Below are 18729 nucleotides of genomic sequence, written 5' to 3' on the forward strand. Positions count from 1 at the left end.
CCATGTTTAAAGGAATAATACAGATTTTTATTTGGGAACCTAATCGCCATCTGCCTCCTGGCAAACAAATGGTAGATTAGCCCAGACAATAATTTCAGCTTGTCCTCACTTGGAAGTGAACAGAAAACTAGTTTACACCAAACCCATTTATAATGGAAGGCAATTAGTAAGACTGCAGTGCCAAAAATGAACGTTTTAAAATGTTGAAGTGCTTTTGTAGCGCAGAGTCTGTAAAGCCCTGAATTGTTTATTCAGAAGTATGCGTTAATTAAGCTCCAAACCATGTAATTTCTTCCGTCTAAACTGTGGCTATTTTTTCCCCATAGGGAATCATTTCTGGTCACCCGTTACCAATGAAATAGAGTTGGTAAAAGTTTTCTAAACAACACGGAATCAGACAGAAATAACAAACCATAGTATGAGCCAGAATGAATATATAAAATCGCTTGAAATGAAACTTCGATATAAATTAGGCTTTGGAACAATGTTCATCCATTCATTTGAATATTTAGACTGTTTTCAAATGTTCAGTCGTAGCCTCATATTTGAAGTTCTATCTCGCCATACTTCCGGCTTGTTCATTAACCTCTGTTACAAGGCTTTTTTTAATGTAATGTTTTAAGGTGTTTTGTAAATGTGTTAATTAAATTAAATCATTTCCATGGCCAACAAAATAATTCTTGCTGGTGTGCTCGGGAAGGTGTGCTTATAAGTGTCTTAATATCCTGTCTCTGAAAGTGTGGGAACCACAGCCATCTTTCCTCTGGCGGTCGTGTTGTTTCTGGTCTTTCAACACTATGGTATGTCGGATTGAAGATGCCACCCCACTAGGGATGCATACCTAAACCCACGTTCAGGTTCAGGTCCGATTTCAAATCCAGAGGTTTAGGTCCAGGTCCGGACCTAATAAGTTCAAACTTACTTTGCAAAAATATGAGCATATTTGCCTTTGGAGTCAAAAATGTATTTTGTTTGTATTGTATTATTTATTTCAATTTCACCATTTCCGATCTGTTTATACCTATCTTTTCTATCTGTTTAGTTAATCTTTTTACTTGAACACACTGAGTACGAGAAAATGTGCACTGCCCCTTTAAGAGACTAGGATACGTTTTGCTGTGATCTCCGTTTATTTGTCAGTCTGAGGTTTCTGATTTGCTGTTGACCTTCTCTCCTCTTTACACACAATTGTTGTGTTGCATTTGCTGCATGTCGCGATGTTTGAATCTTTGTGCAAAATACAGCCGCACTTTTGACCGTTTACCTTTCGGTATTTTCTCTGTTAAAAGGTTTATGGCTAGCTCTGTTTGTTCTTGTTCTGTGAAATGCTGCCTGCTCTTCATTGTCATAAGACTGTTGCTATGAAAACACCAATGAGCGACACAGGACAAAGTTGATATTGGTAGCTAGGGCAGTTGTAAATGTGCCCCACGAAATCTGCCTGGCAAAAAAATACATAATAATTCATACAGATCATACTTGCACCACTAACGTTACTGCTAGTTAGCTATCGCTAGTTTTCTACTGTTTTGGAAGCAGCCCCTGTGTTTCATGTTGCAGCCTGAAATAATTCCTGTTTATAAGACAACATTTTACATACGTTTTCAAGATTTAGCTGCATGATTTGTTGCTGTTATTTATTTAAATCGGCTCAGGCACCGAAATCTGTGTGACATTTCGGTCCGGGTGCGTAACGGTATAGGAATGTCTTTTTCCACCGCGAATTTCACGATCTATGGAAGGTTTAAGATGGTCTAGGACGAAAAGGATATAGTATGTGAGTGCTAGATTTTTTCGGGTCCAGTACCGAATCACTGGGGTTTCGGTTTTTCTGGACCTGAACCTAAACGTTTTTACAAGTCCAGAACCGGTCCGGCGTACCGGTACGCATCCCTACACCCCACCCATGTATGCTTCGTCACCTCCGGTGTGAGGAGAAGGATGTTTTTGGAGCAGTATTCCTGACCTAGAGCCAGAGTGTGAATACAATAAAAGTCTTTGCAGATGTAAGTCATTGTGAGTTTAAAACCTGAGTTGTAAGGAAGTACAGCAGGTCTAAGCGCTTTGAAACATGGGTGTGGTTGGGTTCACTTTGTAGGTGTGTTTTGAAGGCTCCACAGAGGGTGATGTCCTATGTAGGTTGGCACGCCTTTAATGTAAACAGTTACTGTGCTGTTGACCTAAATTCCATTCAACAGTCAAGTCTTGGACCAAGTTGGCTTGCTTATTTGGACAGTGCTGATAAATCAATCAATCAATCAGATGATGAACACTTTAATAACAACAAATTAAGAACTCCCTCTTATTCACCTGGGAACTCGCTTGCCTAAATAATTTGTAGTAATCGCAAAATTGCTGCATTGCATTAAAATGGACATAAGTAGCCCATGTAGAGCAATATATTTGTTCCACTGCACCTTTAATAAGGATGTGTGAGATGTCAGCAGCTATATAAAAAAAAAAAAAGTAAAGGAGTTCTCAATTCTGACAACCTGGGGCAAACCTACTGAGCCCCGAGTGAAAACACAAACTCTTTAGAGGTGTCGGTTGGCAGGCCAGAGTTGGCCCCGGCGGCTGAGGTGCCTGGAGCTTCAACATCCAGAAGCTAAAAAGCTAAAGAATAAATGTTGCTGAACTCATGGAGCAGCTGTGTAAATGAAAAGACCTGCAGGGCATAGAGGCATACCCTCTGAATTCCATCACTGTTTTGGAAAGAGAGAGCTGTTACAGCACATTTCCTTGCAGTATGTACATATCAGGACACTACTATACAAATCCTTCTATTTCCATCTTTACAAGCAAACAAGCAAAGCTTGCTGACTTGGACCTTCTTACTCACATGATATGATATAGCTAATTTAGGGGTTTGCGTTTAATCAAGGTGGCACTTTGCTAAAATAGCTGCATTTGTGTTTTTAATTTAAAATGTATTTGTCAGCCATCATTTGTGTAATGAAATCTGAAAGCAACACCTGCATCTTGAAGTGGAGAGGACGGTCTGTTACTCCGAGTAGCCCAGAGCTTCCCTAATGCATCAGCAGTAAGCCTTGGGTTTCAAAGAGAAGGTTTTTTCAGGCTGAGGGCTTTCAGAAAAAGCCACTGCTTTTCACTTAACCCATCCTGATAATAAGTATGATGAGAACGAGGAGGAGGGGGGTGAGGGGGTTCATGATTTCCGTCTTTTCCTCGCTCCCTTCCACCCTCCCCTCCCCCACTCCACCCTCGGCTAATTTCCTTTCCTCCATCTCACATAGTTATTTTTTTTTTCTCCATCTCTCCTTATTCTCTTCCCTCTCCTTTCTGCCTTCTTCTTCTTCTTCCTCCTCCTCCTCCTCCTCTCACATCCACTCCCCACCCCGTTAATGGTATTCGGAGGTGTTGTTAGTGGCGGTCTGAAAGGTGTGTGTAATTAGTAGGACTGAAAAGCAGCATGGCAGCCAGTTTGTAAGAGCAGCACCTCAACAACAAAGCTGGGCAGAACAAAGAAGGAAGATCAGGTAGAGTCTGCCCAGCCACAGCCCGCGAGTGAACGAGCACGGCGTGCACTATGTGTTCATTACACAGGGCACACTCCCTCAAGCCCCCCCTATTACTTCCAGTCCACTATCACCATCTTTAGTAGTCTCTTTCTTACACACACATTCACACACTGGGTGCTGGGTTTCCATCCAACTCGTCCGCATATTTTAAGCGTATGTGCGAAAATTCGGCTAAAGAAAATGTGAGTCTATGCGTGTTTCCATCAGCTGTGTCAGGCAAATTGAAAACAAACACTTTCCTAATCCAGAGAGGAGTTGTGAACAGCTGTGGGTTCAAAACGTATGGTTCTCAGGGCAATTTGACCAGAAACACCTTATGAACTCGTTCGTTGCCAGTTGGCACCTTAGTCACATTATATCTATTGCCAATCGGGAGTAAATCCACCCCCCTTCAAGCAAATATATTTCTCATTCGACTTAGAAGATTTTGAGCAAATTTAAAGTGTTTCCACTCAGATTTTCCTTTTCGAATGGTCAAAATTAGCATTACAAAGTTGGATGAGAAACCAAGCTACAGGCACTCATGTCATTCTCAGTCTCTTTCTTTGTCTCCCACTGTCCCTTTCAGTAGACGAACGTGTGCTCACTCCTTATCTTTCCCCGCCTTTTATCGGGTCTTTTAAGGCGATTGGACACCCTGATCTTTCACTCCACTGCAGGGATATCAATGCAAGTGAGCATTCTCTGGCCGTTTTCAAGCGGCGACTGGCAAAAGGCCACATCCAGTTGCAATCGGCTAAGGTTAATGAGTCCTGGCCCCTCTAAGCGAACTGGTCTCACTGCGGCAGCCATTAATACATTCTTCTCTGCTTAGCCTTCGCCGTCTTCATGAACCTGCTCTTTTCCCCTCAGTCCTGCTCTCACTTCCTGCCCCTTCTGCATCTTAATTAATGGAAGACACTGAGTGAGATAACTCAGTGGTCAGGTTTGTTTCTTAATCTTGTAGTGCATCAAGAATGAATGTAAAAGGCCTGAATGCTATTGGGTTAAATGCTAAACCCACAGCACCTGGTGTAAATCATGTTGTATTGTATTGTATTGTGTATTGGGAAAACATGGAAATAATCAGATGATGTCTTTCTGGGCTTTGTGGATCTGGGTGTGCATCAAACATTAGCTGTTGGAGAGCATGAAATTGATTGTCCCCCCCGTGCACAAAGGTGCATGGTTCCCCCCGTCTTCAGTTAGACACTAGTCCGCGTAAAGACTCGCGCCTGGTTTCCCTGGCGGTGTTTACGAGTCCCCTCTCTCTCTCTTACTCTGACAGGCCCAGTTTAGTGCTCAGCAAAGCGACAGACCGTTTCCAGGATATGACCTCATAAAGGGGCGCAGTATGAATGTAATAGACTCGCAGCTCATTTAACTGATCTTAGCATATTTGACATGTCTTCAGGGGGCTGGGGTTAAGGAGATGAAGATGGAGAGAAAGGGAAAATGAGAGAGAGGGGAGGGGAAGAGATAGAGATGAAAAGAGGGAGACATTACCATGTTTATCCCAGATACATCAGATTTCTGGCAGGCTTGCTTTTATTTTTTAATGCCTAAATGAGAGCAAACCCCCCCCCCCGCCCCGCTAGAAAATGACTTCTGAAATGTAATAAAGGCAGGCAGGAGGAGCAGACGCCTGGCCTGTGGAGGAACCCGTGTTCCGCCGAAATGCAAATGATGACCTTACATCTGTCACACTTGCACAAGGGCCACGCTTGTTTACTGTCAATAGTGTGAATTTTCTCAGCCGGGCCCAAGCCGGCCCTTACTAATAAGACGCGCGCAGCACTGCTGGGAGTGGCCGAGGGAGACTCAGGGATTCGGCACACGGTGTCTTGTGTAATCACCAGCGCGTCAAATATTCAAATGCTCCTTCGGTGCCTCCATTAGTTCTGGGCCAAACTGCTCCTACCCGCCAACCCCCCTGCTTCGTCCTCCCTCCTTCACACACACACACACACACACAAAACACTGTCACACAGACACACTCACACACACACACTCCCCCTCTGTGTACACACACACACACACACACACACACACACACACACATACATGCTGTCAGCCAGTCAGTGAACTCCAGCCATCTCAGGTCGATTGTGTAAACAGGCTTGGAGGAAAAGGCAGACAAGCTCTACCCATTGGCATGTAATCCAAAAGTGGGAGGTGTATGTATGTGCGCACTTTAGGCTAAAGGTTAAGCTTTCTTAGCGCCTATAAGCTGAACATTCCCTTAGATTGCCCCCCACCCCCACCCCATCCCCTCAAAAAAACCAGTGTAGGAGAAGGCTCCCAGGAATGGCACTCCTTTTTTCTTTTCTCTGTCTCTCTCTCTCTCTGTCTCTCTCTCTGTCCCCCTCTCTGTGCTGGACACACATATGGATTTCTGTCTGAAGGACACGTATGGAGCATGCTAATGGAGCCACCTGGGAAAGGATGCATGGATTTCTCTCTCTCGCTCTTTCCCTTTCTCTCTCTGTCTATCTCTCTCTATCTCAGCCCTGGAAGTGCAATTTTGAGCAGCCACCCACTGATCAATACACAGGGATGAGAATGGTCAGGAGGGGGGGAGGACAGGAATGAAGACTTGAGAGATGTGAGGCGGGGGAAAGAAAAACTGGAGGGATGCAGTGGACAAGGGGAAAAGGGAAGGACTAATGGCATCGTTCATCTCCCCCACTCACCCAATCGTGTACTCACACATTCACACTCCAACACATCTACACACACGCAGACTTGCACACACACCTCTGTACCAGTTTTTGTTTTAATGTAATACTTTAATAGTGAAAATCTACTGTCACCACCATTGTATTTAAAATAGCTGCGTCGATCTGTCCAATAACTGAATGCAAAGTAAGATCGGGAGATCCAGTTCACCCAGGATGCTCTCCAGGAGAGGGGGATCCCGCACTCCGCTCTGTGCACTGCTCAGCGAGACGGCTCTGTTTATGGGCTGTTTTGTGTGTTTATGGACTTTCAATGGGCACTTCTGGCCAGTGATCAAGGCCAGGATTGCTTTCAAAAGGCTGCTCTTGCTGTGCGGGGTTGGTGGGGTGCTGGGAGATACACGCTAGGCAGTAGTGTGGAAAGACTGTGGAGGCGGTTTTCGCTGTGTCCTCGTCTCACCGTGTGAGCGTCTGATCTACGCTTGCTTTCACAAGGTGTGGGGTGGCCCCTGCCGATGGCTGACAGACGCTTTTGTACTGTTCAATCTTGCTGTATCTTTCTCTCTTCTCATCACCTCTTCTCTTCCTTTTTCTGTCCCCCCCCCCCAGTAATTCTGAGTCCGTTTGGGCTCAACGGGACCCTGACGGGACAGTCCTTCAAGCTGTCGGACCCGCCCACCCAGAAGCTCATCGAGGAGTGGAAACAGTTCTATCCCATCAGCCACAGCGTCAAGGAGAATGCCGAAGACAACAAGATGGAGGACGTGGACTGGGAGGATGACTCCCTGGCAGCGGTCGAGGTTCTAGTCGGTAAGGCTCCGTCCGTCCATTGTGTCCTGCACAGAAACTGCATTTAAAACGGCGTTTGCCGCTTTGCAGCAAGCCAACATTTGAGGAACCCTTCGTCTTTGCATAGCCTCACTGAAAGAAGAATGCGAGTTGAAGTCATGATTCAGTTAATTTACTGAATAATTAAATGCATTGATTAAAATAGCTTAATTATAACGCCACTAATGAAGCTAATTTCCTCATTTGAACAGGTGGCGTTCGAATGGTGTACCCTGCTTGCTTGGTGCTGGTACCCCAGTCGGATATCCCCACTGTGGTCCCGGTGGGGTCCTCTCATGGCCCGACCGTTTATTCGGGTAGCCACCAAGTGCCTGCGTCCCAGCGCGACCCTGCCATCTCGTCGGTCACCCTCACCCCACCAACCTCACCGGAGGAGGCTCAGACAGGTAGGATAAACTGAAAGCTCACCTCAGAAAGGGTCTGGGTTTGGGTAAAACATGAATGAGGAAAACTTTGGAAATGTAATATAATAATTAGGGCCGGGACTTTAACGCGTTTATTAAGATTAATAAATTACACAAAAATTAAGCCGTTAAAAAAATGTAAGCATTTTAATCGTATTTATTTTTGCACCGCGGAACGTTTCTCACTGGATGATTTTCAGACGGACCGATAATACTGGAGCACCAACTAACGAGCATGAGTTCAGTTCCGTTTTTATTTTTCATCAGGATATTGGAAGAATAGAAGGTATTGAGGTCAATCACTGGCACTTTTTTTAATATATTTTAAATGGTACACTTTATGTTGAACTATGTATTATGTTGTTGGTGCAACTGGCACTTTAGGTTGAACTCTTTATTGTTTTGGTCAAGGTTATTGAGAGAGTTGCACTGAAATTAATTAGATTTTTTTAAACCAGCTGTTGGTAAATCAACAAAGTCTGTTATGGCTTGTGAAGCAACAGAGAGATGTTGTCTAACAGTCAGGGTTTCCAATGTTCTGAATGTACTTGAAAGTATTGTGTTTTACGTAAAAAACCCAAAGTATTAGTTTACAGAAGGTCTACCTATCTATAGGCTACCTGAATTTCTGAAATGTACTATATTTCTAAATATGGTATTGCTACAGTTAATGGCAAAAATTGCACTGGTCTGTTGGACTTGAACAAAAAATAACAATATTTTTGTTGCTTAAGCTTATGTATTCAGTCATTATTCAATGGTATACTAAAAATCCATGTGAAAAAAATAACTTCTCACTGTTCTCAGGTCAAATATTTATATGCGATTAAAATGCGATTAATTTCGATTAATTAATTACAAAGCCTCTAATTAATTAGATTCATTTTTTTAATCGAGTCCCGGCCCTAATAATAATATGTAAGGCAAGGCAACTTAATTTATAAAGCCCATTTCATGCACATGTGCAACTCAATGTGCTTTACATAAACAATAACAGGAAAACAATAAAGAATTAAAATGAATGTAATCAAATTGGATATATTATCATTTATGTACCCAAGTGTTATGTTTGGTGGTGTTGCTGTAAAATAGTAACGTCTCAAGGCTTTAAGTGAAGAATGAGTGCAGCTGAGGGCAGGAGATGGTCATGTTCTTTTGCATTCTCGGAAAGCAGATTGGTTTACCTCCCTGTCTTCTTCTCTCTCTCTCTCTCTCTCTCTCTCTCTCTCTCTCTCTCTCTCTCTCTCTCTCTCTCTCTCTCTCTCTCTCTCTCTCTCTCCCCCTCTCTCTCTCTCTCTCTCTTCCCCCTCTCTCTCTCTCTTCCCCCTCCCTCTCTCTCTTCCCCCTCTCTCTCTCTCTTCCCCCCCTCTCTCTCTCTCTCTCTCTCTCTCTCTCTCTCTCTCTCCCTCGTCCTCTCCAGTGGACTCTCAGTCTGCTCAGAAGTGGGTGAAACTGTCCTCAGTGATGGACGGCTTCAGCACCGACACCACCAGTCACCATGGAGGCAAGATCCCCCGCCGCATGGCCAGCCAGGTTGTGGAGCGCGTCTGGCAGGAGTGCAACCTCAATCGCACCCAGAACAAGTAAGACCCCTGCCACCACAGCAACATGTAACTTGCACTGCTCTTCGAATTGTAAGTACCAGAGCAAGGCATGATCAGTCGAGCCTAGGATGCTTGATTTAGTACAGTATTTTAGATGCTCTGAATTGACCCACAGCGAAGTCAAGCGCTCTTAAAGAGGTGTGGAGTCTGACCACAGCTACATCACACCATCACAGAGGGTCACTTAAGGGTGTCAGAGGCACGCTCCACTGGGTCTAGACTGTGAGTTCAGTTTCAGGTGTTGTAAGTGAGTCCGTCATCACTTATGCACTCAGTCAGGACTACCAGGAGAGATGCATGGCTGCTGTATACAAGACCCTCGAGTCATTAGACTGGATGAATAACTAATAAAAGAAACAATGGTACTGGAATTCTTAGCATTTATATGTCATTCACTTGGGTATCAGCAGAATACTTATAACTGAGATTAGTGCGTAAGTGTTGGCAAGCAAAACATGTAAATGCTGTTTATTGAAAGATGCCTATAAAACTGTCTCTGCTGTGCAGTAACCCTCGTTTCATTTTCTTTTTCTCTCACCAGACGAAAATTCTCAGTGACGGCCAACGGTACGGGTGAGGTTGACGTGCCGGAGAAAGTGGGGGCGTGGGACTTCGTGGAGGCCACCCAGAGGTCCACCTGCCACTGCTCCAGGTACACAGCCTCCCAACCATGACCGCTTCCACCCAGCCTGAGGCCGAACCTAGACACCAAGAGCAGTTGTGTTGTTTTATTGACACAAAGTCTGCCACCTGTAGGCCGCAAGGTGAAGCACGAAAAGTGCTTTAGAAAATGAATCCCGTTCCACTCACTGGCATCTACACAATCTTTAGCTTATAAAAAAGAACGAGTCGTGGTTAGTTACCAAAAAAAAGTTCGTCGCTGATTTTCCAGTCGATTGTCTATATGGCTTTGTTTTATGCAGAACTAGAGACTTCAGAGCGTAATAAGATTTTTGTCGGGAGCCGTGCCACGGTTCGACACGTGATCATGCTACACCAATGAGAAGGCTGCTTTTTGACAACAGAATGGAAAAATGGCGGCTCCCGTGCGGTTAGAAACATCGTTAAAGATAGAGGAAAACACTTGAACATCCTCAAAATTGGGCTAAATTAATTCTAATTAGTGCTGTATACATAGCCGCGTCCAAGAAGAACAATGAGGCAAATATACGATAATGTTATTTTTATGTTAAGTCATTTAGATCAAGTTTGACATACATGGGCATACACATTACTGACGATCTTACATGGACTGTGAACACCCAGCACACCGAAGAAATCAAGGCAAAGACTGTACTTCCTACGTCAGCTAAGGTGATCTTAACTATGAGAAATCATAGGCTTAGATGATACACAAACAATTCCATGCAACATTGTAAGAAGTCATCACAGAAATACAATAATCATCCCAACTTTAGAAATCCAGGGAGGGGGTTGACTTTTCCTCATTGATCTGGAGCACTCACACCTAATTGTAAGCCCTGTCAGACCCTCGTTTGTAATTGTGATTAACATTAAATAAGGGTTAAATACATTATATCAGTAAGACACAGCACAAAATACAGTTGTAATAAGGATAAGTGCAACGGCCCAGTGGTTGAGAAACACTACACTAGGACATCAAGTCTGAAATGCCATCAGCGGTTGCACAGTGAAGAAAAGCCATGTAAATGCTTGAATTCTGAAGTTTGAAGTTTGCCCTTCTCAAATGCATATGTTGATACTCATGCCAATGTGGAAAAACTTCTAAACAAGCTGGGTCTTTAAAACATCACCTGATAGTACATGGCAGGGAAGGTCCACATAAATGTGCCTGACCTTTTATATGTTTACAATATGTAAAGGCATTTTCACTGGCATTCTCATATGCAAAAACATACTATGTGGGAAAACATTTACAAGGTCTTCAACTCTGTTTGTGTGTGTGTGTGTGTGGAAGAGAAGACTGGAGAGAAGCCTCGTGAAGGTGCCCAGTGTGTGCACACTCACACTCACACACATGCACATCCTCATATAGGCTGTAAGGTGAACCCTGTTTCCGTTTCAACCCGCTACACTGTCTGGCATCTACAGATGTGGCAGTCATTGCTGTAAGTGTGCAGACAGATTTGCCATGCACTTTATATGTTTTTTTACAGGGACTGGCAACAGGACATGTATCATTCACATTACCAAGGTGTCATCAGCTCTTGGAACCAGTGTGTTTTCAGCCTTGATCGGAATTCAAACATTTTCTGGGTGTGACTCCACAAGTGCCTTTAATGGCAAAGGAGAAAAAAAAGACATTTTCTGTTGCATGTGAGAAAGATGAGTACCTAAAGGCTTTTAAAAGTTTAGGTACTAACTTAAACTTGGAGCAGTCAACATTTGCATTTCTTTGCCAGTATGTATGCCACTTATATGATCAGTCGGCAGCTGATAATGTAAATAAAGCTAGGTTCAAGGCTTTCTGTATGACATCATCAGCCTTGCCAGAATTATCCATTCCCCCTACCACTGATGCCCTCCATCAGCACTGCAAAAGGGCAAACTACCAGGCTGCAATAATGAGGTCCTGTCTCAAACATAATATAAGTGCTCCATCACCTGCTGGATATGGTTGGCAAATAGAGAATGGGAACTTGCACGTCAACTGGATGACTAGAAATCCGGCCCCTGACAGTGTTTTGCATGTGATACACTGTGGCTGCAAAGGTGCCTGTGAGACAGACAGATGTTTTTCTGCAGGATTGTGTTGCATAGTTGACCTATGTCGTTGCTGTAGGAACTGGAAGATAACTGTCCTGACACTGACACTAACAGTGAGGACTGAGTGTCCCTAATCTGTTATTTCTTATTCAGTTTTGTACAGTTTTATATATCATATTTCATGTTTCATAAAGAGTGTTTTTATGGTTCATTAGTGTTGTTTTCATTTGTGGAAGAATGAATGAATGAATGAACAAACAGATGGTCATTGGTATTTACAATTACTGCCTTTTATTGATACATGGAGGTTTATTTGTCACATACATAAAAATACTACTGTTTTTTCTGTGCGAGTGTGAAGAAAGAAAGATCAAGAAATATTTTTCATAAATAGCAAGAGGGAGTTTAAAGAGCAGTGTGTGAAAAAAGGTGTAATTGATGTTTTATAGTCATTGTGTGTGTTCAGGATAAGGAATGCTTGAGGAAAGAAGCTCCTCCTCAGTCTCTCTGTTCTGGTCTTGTAGCAGCAGAGACGTTTGCCTGACCTCAGTGTTTTGAAAAGTCCATGGTCAGGATGTTAGGAATCCTTTACAATACCTTGGGCGCTGGTAGGTAGGTCTTTTCTTGTAGGTCTCCTGCAGAATATGGAGAGATGCTCTGATGATTCGGTGCTGCAGTCACAGGCTGTACAGTTCCCATACCAAGTGATGCTGTCAGGACACACAGCTGATGGTGCTGAACTTCCTCAGCTGATGTAGGAAGTACAGTCTTTGCCTTGATTTCTTCGGTGGGTGTTCACAGTCCATGTAAGATCCACAGTAATGGGTATTCCCATGTATGTTAAACTTGATGTCAATGACTTAACATAAAAATAACATTATCGTATATTTGCCTCATTGTTATTCTTGGACGCGGCTATCTATACAGCACTAATTAGAATTAATTTAGCCCACTTTTGAGGATGTTCGGATGTTTTCCTCTATCTTTAACGATGTTTCTAACCACACGGGAGCCGCCATTTTTCCATTCTGTTGACAAATGCAGCCTTCTCATTGGTGTAGCATGATCACGTGTCGAACCGTGGCACGGCTCCCGACAAAAATCTTATTACGCTCTGAAGTCTCTAGTTCTGCATGAAACAAAGCCATATAGACAATCGACTGGAAAATCAGCGACGAACTTTTTTTTGGTAACTAACCACGACTCGTTCTTTTTTATAAGCTAAAGATTGTGTAGATGCCAGTGAGTGGAACGGGCTGAAACGAAAACCGTGTTCACCTTACGGCCTACTGGCTATGACTCTCGTCAGTCACTGTGGTGTTGGTTGGAAATTTGGGTTAGGGCATTGGAAGGTAGTGATGACCACATTCTGTTTGGAAGAGACAGACACTGGAGAAGAATAGGTTGGTTTGTAACGGCACACTGTACAGTTTAATGACCAAACAAGTCCCTTCATGCATTTTTAGCCCATCCTTTTAATGATTTTTCACTGGATATGCATTGCGTATCAGAAATTTCAGTTTTTGGCTCAGAGATTTCTCTAGGTTGCACTGACTGGGCTGACAAGGTTGTGTCCGGCCGCCTGGTGTTTTGCTGTATTGCGTGGCTCAAGATTGTGGTGTGTGTGTGTGTGTGTGTGTGTGTGTGTGTGTGGTTGGGGATATTTTGGGTGTCGTGGGACTGCAGCTCCATCTACTCCCCCTCGGGGCCCAGGAGCTTCCCTCACATCTTTGGCGGCGGGCCGCTGGGCAGAAAGCCTGGAGTCAGCGTCTCGCTGTGCAGGCAGAGGAAAAATAAACCCCACTACACTATTCACTGAAATAGACCTCTCTCTCTCTCTCTCTCTATCTCTTACTAACACACACACAACGTAGGTACACAGCACCTTCCACAAATTTCCAGCAAGTGTGTCCTGTACCCTTCCGCTGTTTATGTGTGTCCGGTCCCATTAATTCCCTTGCCTTTGATTTGAATGAAATCTTTGAGTGGCTGCACAGCCCAGTGGAAGCTCGTGTCAGTCTGTCTCTCAGTGTGACTCACACTCTGCATTCTAATCACGCGGCACATGTCGCGCCGATGCTTCTCAAGCACTTCGCCGGGGCCAACTCAAGGCTGTCGGATGGGGGTGGGGGGGGGTATATCGCGGCGACCAAGCCAAATGAGATTCCGGCCATGGCCTTTTTGGCCCGCCCCGCCTGCCGCCGCCGCCAGAATCGCCGCTGCCTTGGTGAAAGCGGCCACTGTTCCGCGAGGCGAAGCATTGCGTGCCGTAGGCTGACCAAGAGGGCAGTCCAGTCAGCGCTCGCAGTCTCTCAACCCTTTCTGTAGGGGAAATACAGAGGCATTGAGACCGTATCCTTCAGCCGCCGCTCTGACTTCACAAGCAAAAATAGAGAGAGAGAATCAGAGGCAGGGAAGGAGAAGGGGAAAAAAACATGTGAAAAGACGTGTAGGTCTGATGAAGCAGGACCGCAGTGGAGATGGCTGCTGACTGCCCTTGCGACCAGACATGAAGACTGGCCTGTGAAAAAAGCAGGGCATCTTAAGATGGACACGAACGCCCCGCGGCAGCCTGATTGACGTCAGCCTCCTCTCTCTTCAGCAGAGCTGAAGGAACAGAGGCAGAGCTCCCATGGTGCGATCCCCGCCACATTTATTATGGCTCTCTGCAGTCAAGTGCATTTTAAGCAAAGTCAGATGTGCTTGGCATTTGATTCCTTCCCTGTTGAGTGTGTGTGAGTGTGGGTGACTGTTTTTTGTGTGTGCGTGTGTACTTGTTTGTACACTGCAGTAGCCTGAAGTTGGGCTGCCCTATTGAGGATTTTGCCAAGGGGGAAGTCTAGCCAGGTCGTACTGCATTGGAGGGAACCCAATGTCTAAGGGTGACATTGAAAAGGCATTTCCTCAGCAGAAATTCAATGAAAGGTGTTTGTATTTACAGACAGACAAGCTGTTGAGGCTATATGTGTGTATGTAAGTCATTTTGGTGTTTGTGTGTGTGTGTGCATCTTCGTTTGCCTAGAGTCTAGACTTGTGTGAGAATATATAACATGTTGCTTATGTGTTGGCTGAGCTCTGAATGAATAGAACTCTCCAGCTTGCCTACACACACACACACACACACACACACACACACACACACACACACACACACACACACACACGAGCATCCTGACACACACACACACTGTAACGTACAGGCTCGATGCACGAAACATAAAGGGGAGGCCACGCTGGTTTTATAAGATTTAATAATTTACTTATTAATAAGGTTGCTTCAAAGTATAAAGAATGCAAAAGTGTGGTGCAATTCAGTATTGTGAAGAGTAAACCAAAGTGTCGTGAAAGTCAGTTTAGGGGGTTAACAAACGAAAAGACAACGGAGATCCAACTTCAAATGACAACAAAAAAACAAACACCAAAGGCGAACCCAAATTCCTACAATCAACCAAAATGCCGGGAGGACCAGAGCAGCCTTGACTGCCGGCGAGGCATGGCTTTTATAGCCCAGCTAATCAGAAAACCACCTGTCCTCAATCACCTACTGCATAGACAGAGTGGTGAAGAAAAGCAGGGAGAGAGCATGACAGGCATGACAATCATAGGGCGGGGCCTAGACCCGCCAGGGTCGTAACACACACACTCACACTCACACTCACTCACACACACACACACACACACACACACTCACACACACACACACACACACACACACACACACACACACACACATACTGACTCACTCACTCACTCAGGTGGTTTATTTTACTTCCTGCAAATGGGAGAAAAGTGTATGTGGCAGGCAGGGGGTGGGGGGGCAGTCTCTGGTGAAGAAGCGTTAGTCATCCTGTCCAGCAATATGTGTAAACAAACAAAGGGCAGTGTGTTCACAAGTAATGCACTGTACTGTGGTATCTAAATAATTTTCCTTGTCATTGAAGTTCTGTTTGTTTTTCCCTTTCTAGGCATAAAAACCTGAAGCAGCGAGCCGGCGTTCCTCCTGGGCAGCCCCCCACCTCAGGTCAGACCCCCCAGCCGCCCAGCAAGCACAAGACGGGCGAGAAGCCCGAGAAGGCCGACAAGCAGCAGAAGCGCCCGCAGATGCCCTTCCACCACCGCAACTCCACCTGCGAGGACATGGCCCTGGAGCCCGACACCTCGGGCCAGCGCCTGGCCCTACGCGGGCCCGACGGTGGCGGCGGCGCCACGGCCCGCTTCCCCGGCATGCGGCCCTCCGAGGTGGGCCCCAACATTTCCAAACCTCCCCAGCTGCACGGCGGCGGTGGAGGAGGAGGAGGGACGGGCCCCGGCAGCTCCGCTGAGATGGCGGGCTCGCCCCAGCCACCCCCTCTCAGCCCGCACCCGTGTGAGCGCAGCGAGGAGACGTCCGACTCGCTCAAGAACCCCTCCACGCCGCACAGCCAACACTTCTACCCGCAGCCGCCCTCCTCTGAGCCCTGCCTGCTGCCTCAGAAGGGCGGTGGCGACGAGCCCCGCCTTGAGCCGCTGCAGCCCCCCTTCCACTCCGGCGTGGCCAACTACCCCGAGCCCCTGGAGCCCACCGTCTACGTGGGCACCGCCGTCAGCCTGGAGGAGGACGGTGGCGGGGGCAGCCACGCACCCTGGCGCTTCTTCAACCTCCCACGGAGGAAAGAGGGAACCGAGTTCTACACGCCCAATCTGCCCTGGGACAAGCTGCGCGAGGAGGCGGCACACGGGCAGGATGGAACTGTGTCTGTCACTGAGTGAGTAGATGTGATATGCATGTACATGTGTGTGTGTGTGTGTGTGTGTGTGTGTGTGTGTGTGTGTGTGTGTGTGTGTGTGTGTGTGTATAGCTGGCCGGCGGGCGGGTGGGTGGGTGTGGAAGCCGGCCGGCCCTCCCTGCTTGGGACCTGTTGGTCTGCATGAGTGTGGCTGTTGTTTACACAGGTAAAAAAACTAAAACAGGTGACTGTGTGGGATGGGAGCAGCTGCAGAGAGGCCCCCTCCCGACCCCACCACACACACACACAGAGGGACAAACACACGCTCACACACCCATGTGGATTGGTGCCCCTAATCCCCCATATCCCAACCCCCCACAACTCTTTGCATTCCTCTTGACCCCGCCAACAAGTGGCCCCCCAGCCCCCAACAGTTAGACTAACCCCCACGCCCTCCCCCCTCCACTGCACCCCATGTTCACTGGGTACTGTCCAGATAGGGAGGAAGGCTACTGGTGGAGAGGGTGTGTTTTTAAAGAGCAGCTACGCACACTCTCAGCCTTCTCTCTCTCTCTCTCTCTCTCTCTCTCTCTCTCCCCCCCCCTTTCCCTCTCACTCTCCCCCTCCCCCTTTCCCTCTCACTCTCCCCACCACTGAGAATGTTCTCTCTGTCCAGTGTGTTGATCTCATGCGCTACGTTAATCTGCTGCTATGCACTCTTTTGACATCATACAGCACTAATGTGCAGGGCAAGCACTGCTGCTCATAGTACTGGCTTATCGAAGCCCCATCCCCCCCCCCCCCCCCCCCCCCCCACACACACACACACACGCACAAACTGAAAAATAAATAAATACCACCAAATACACCCTGGATTTGTTAATAATCACACACTCAAACACAAGTATTTATGGACTTTAAGCCACTAATATTTCGTAATCACCTATTTAAACAGATCTTTGAGTGTGTGTAAGCCCAGGAATGCTTGATTCTTAGCACTGACCTGGTGTGCAAATCCGTAATCTTTTATGTTTGTGATTGCAGTCTGCTTTAGCAGCAGGCATCATACTTCCTTATGGGATACACAGTAGTAATACCCATATCTATAGAGGCTATTCAGTGCTGTGATCAGATTATGGATATAGCTGTGTTGAACACAGCAGCCTGATTTAATTTAACTGCTGTGCAAAGACAAAACACATTTAATACAAACAAGCTAGTGATGTCCCCAAAGCTTTACCGCTTCCTCCTCTAGAGTCACTCTGACTCTTCACCGCTAGAAATCCCTCTGCGTTTGATAAACGTTAACCATTGAATTGAACTTCAACATTCCCTTCATTCAAACAGGCAGCTATTTCATAATGTTACACTTGACTCGTTATCGAGTGAGGAAAGGGAGGAACTGGAGTAGGCGGAAAGTACACATGAGAATGTAACGTACAAATGAACATGTAACGTGAAGACAGGCGAGGGTACAACACCTGTTGTTGCAGAATATCCTCACTCTTGGAATGCCTCTTATCCAATCAAACGTTAATAAATCGTTTGACCGGATCTAACTGTTTATATATGATATATTTTATATAAGTTATAAATTATATAAAAATTAGAGTATTTTGTGATTTTTGTCATGATTGTGCAGCCCTGGTAAGCAGTGTAATGCATGCCTAATACCAGCAGCATATAAAAGCTTAGCATATACTATATACCCCTAGGGTGTGCTTAGCTAAGCCTCATATTAGAATTCATTGAGTGTGAAATGTGTAACCTTAGGTGCGCATGTTCTCCCAGGCCACATTCACAGCTGCTGTGAGCACTCGGAGGGGTCACACTCACAGGACAAATAGCTGTTTTTGAATAGATGTCATTCACAGGCGTCTCTTCCCTGTTTACACACACATTATGTTCTTCTCAGGGCTGTTGAGAGGGCATTCTTCGCTCTTCAACTCTCTCGTTTTCCAGTTGATCATACCATGATGTTTGTATGAACCATAATATAACTTTATATCAACTGTAGTTGCCCATCCTTACAGTTTGGAAACGGATCTTTTTAATAACTGCAGAAGTCAGTGGCGGCTTCAGCGAATTACTGATGGCACACACACCAGTCTAGACTGAGCCCCTGCCCATGCTGCCTGTGCCGTTGCATTGCATCTCTCTCTGGCCACGCGTAGGGGGAGTTTTCTCTTACCTGCTATCTTGTCCTCCCTCTCGTCACCTCCCTCCCCTCACCTCCCTTACACGTGCCGTTCTCTTCTCTCAAGGACATTCCCCTCCTCTCC

The 18729-nt window shown here is 45.8% G+C and overlaps 1 protein-coding gene across 1 annotated transcript in view; it reads left to right on the forward strand.

The window, feature by feature from the left end:
- The window catches only part of med13a (mediator complex subunit 13a), a 70938-nt gene that overhangs the window by 30728 nt on the left and 21481 nt on the right, over nt 1–18729 (forward strand). The window contains exons 5-9 of the mRNA XM_080840893.1: nt 6806–7006; nt 7237–7431; nt 8870–9032; nt 9595–9705; nt 15707–16486. Of these exons, the coding sequence (XP_080697019.1) occupies nt 6806–7006; nt 7237–7431; nt 8870–9032; nt 9595–9705; nt 15707–16486 (1450 nt within the window). The remainder of the gene's footprint in view (nt 1–6805; nt 7007–7236; nt 7432–8869; nt 9033–9594; nt 9706–15706; nt 16487–18729) is intronic.

This window comes from Sprattus sprattus (genome assembly GCF_963457725.1).
Source record: "Sprattus sprattus genome assembly, chromosome: 1".
NCBI lineage: Eukaryota > Metazoa > Chordata > Actinopteri > Clupeiformes > Clupeidae > Sprattus > Sprattus sprattus.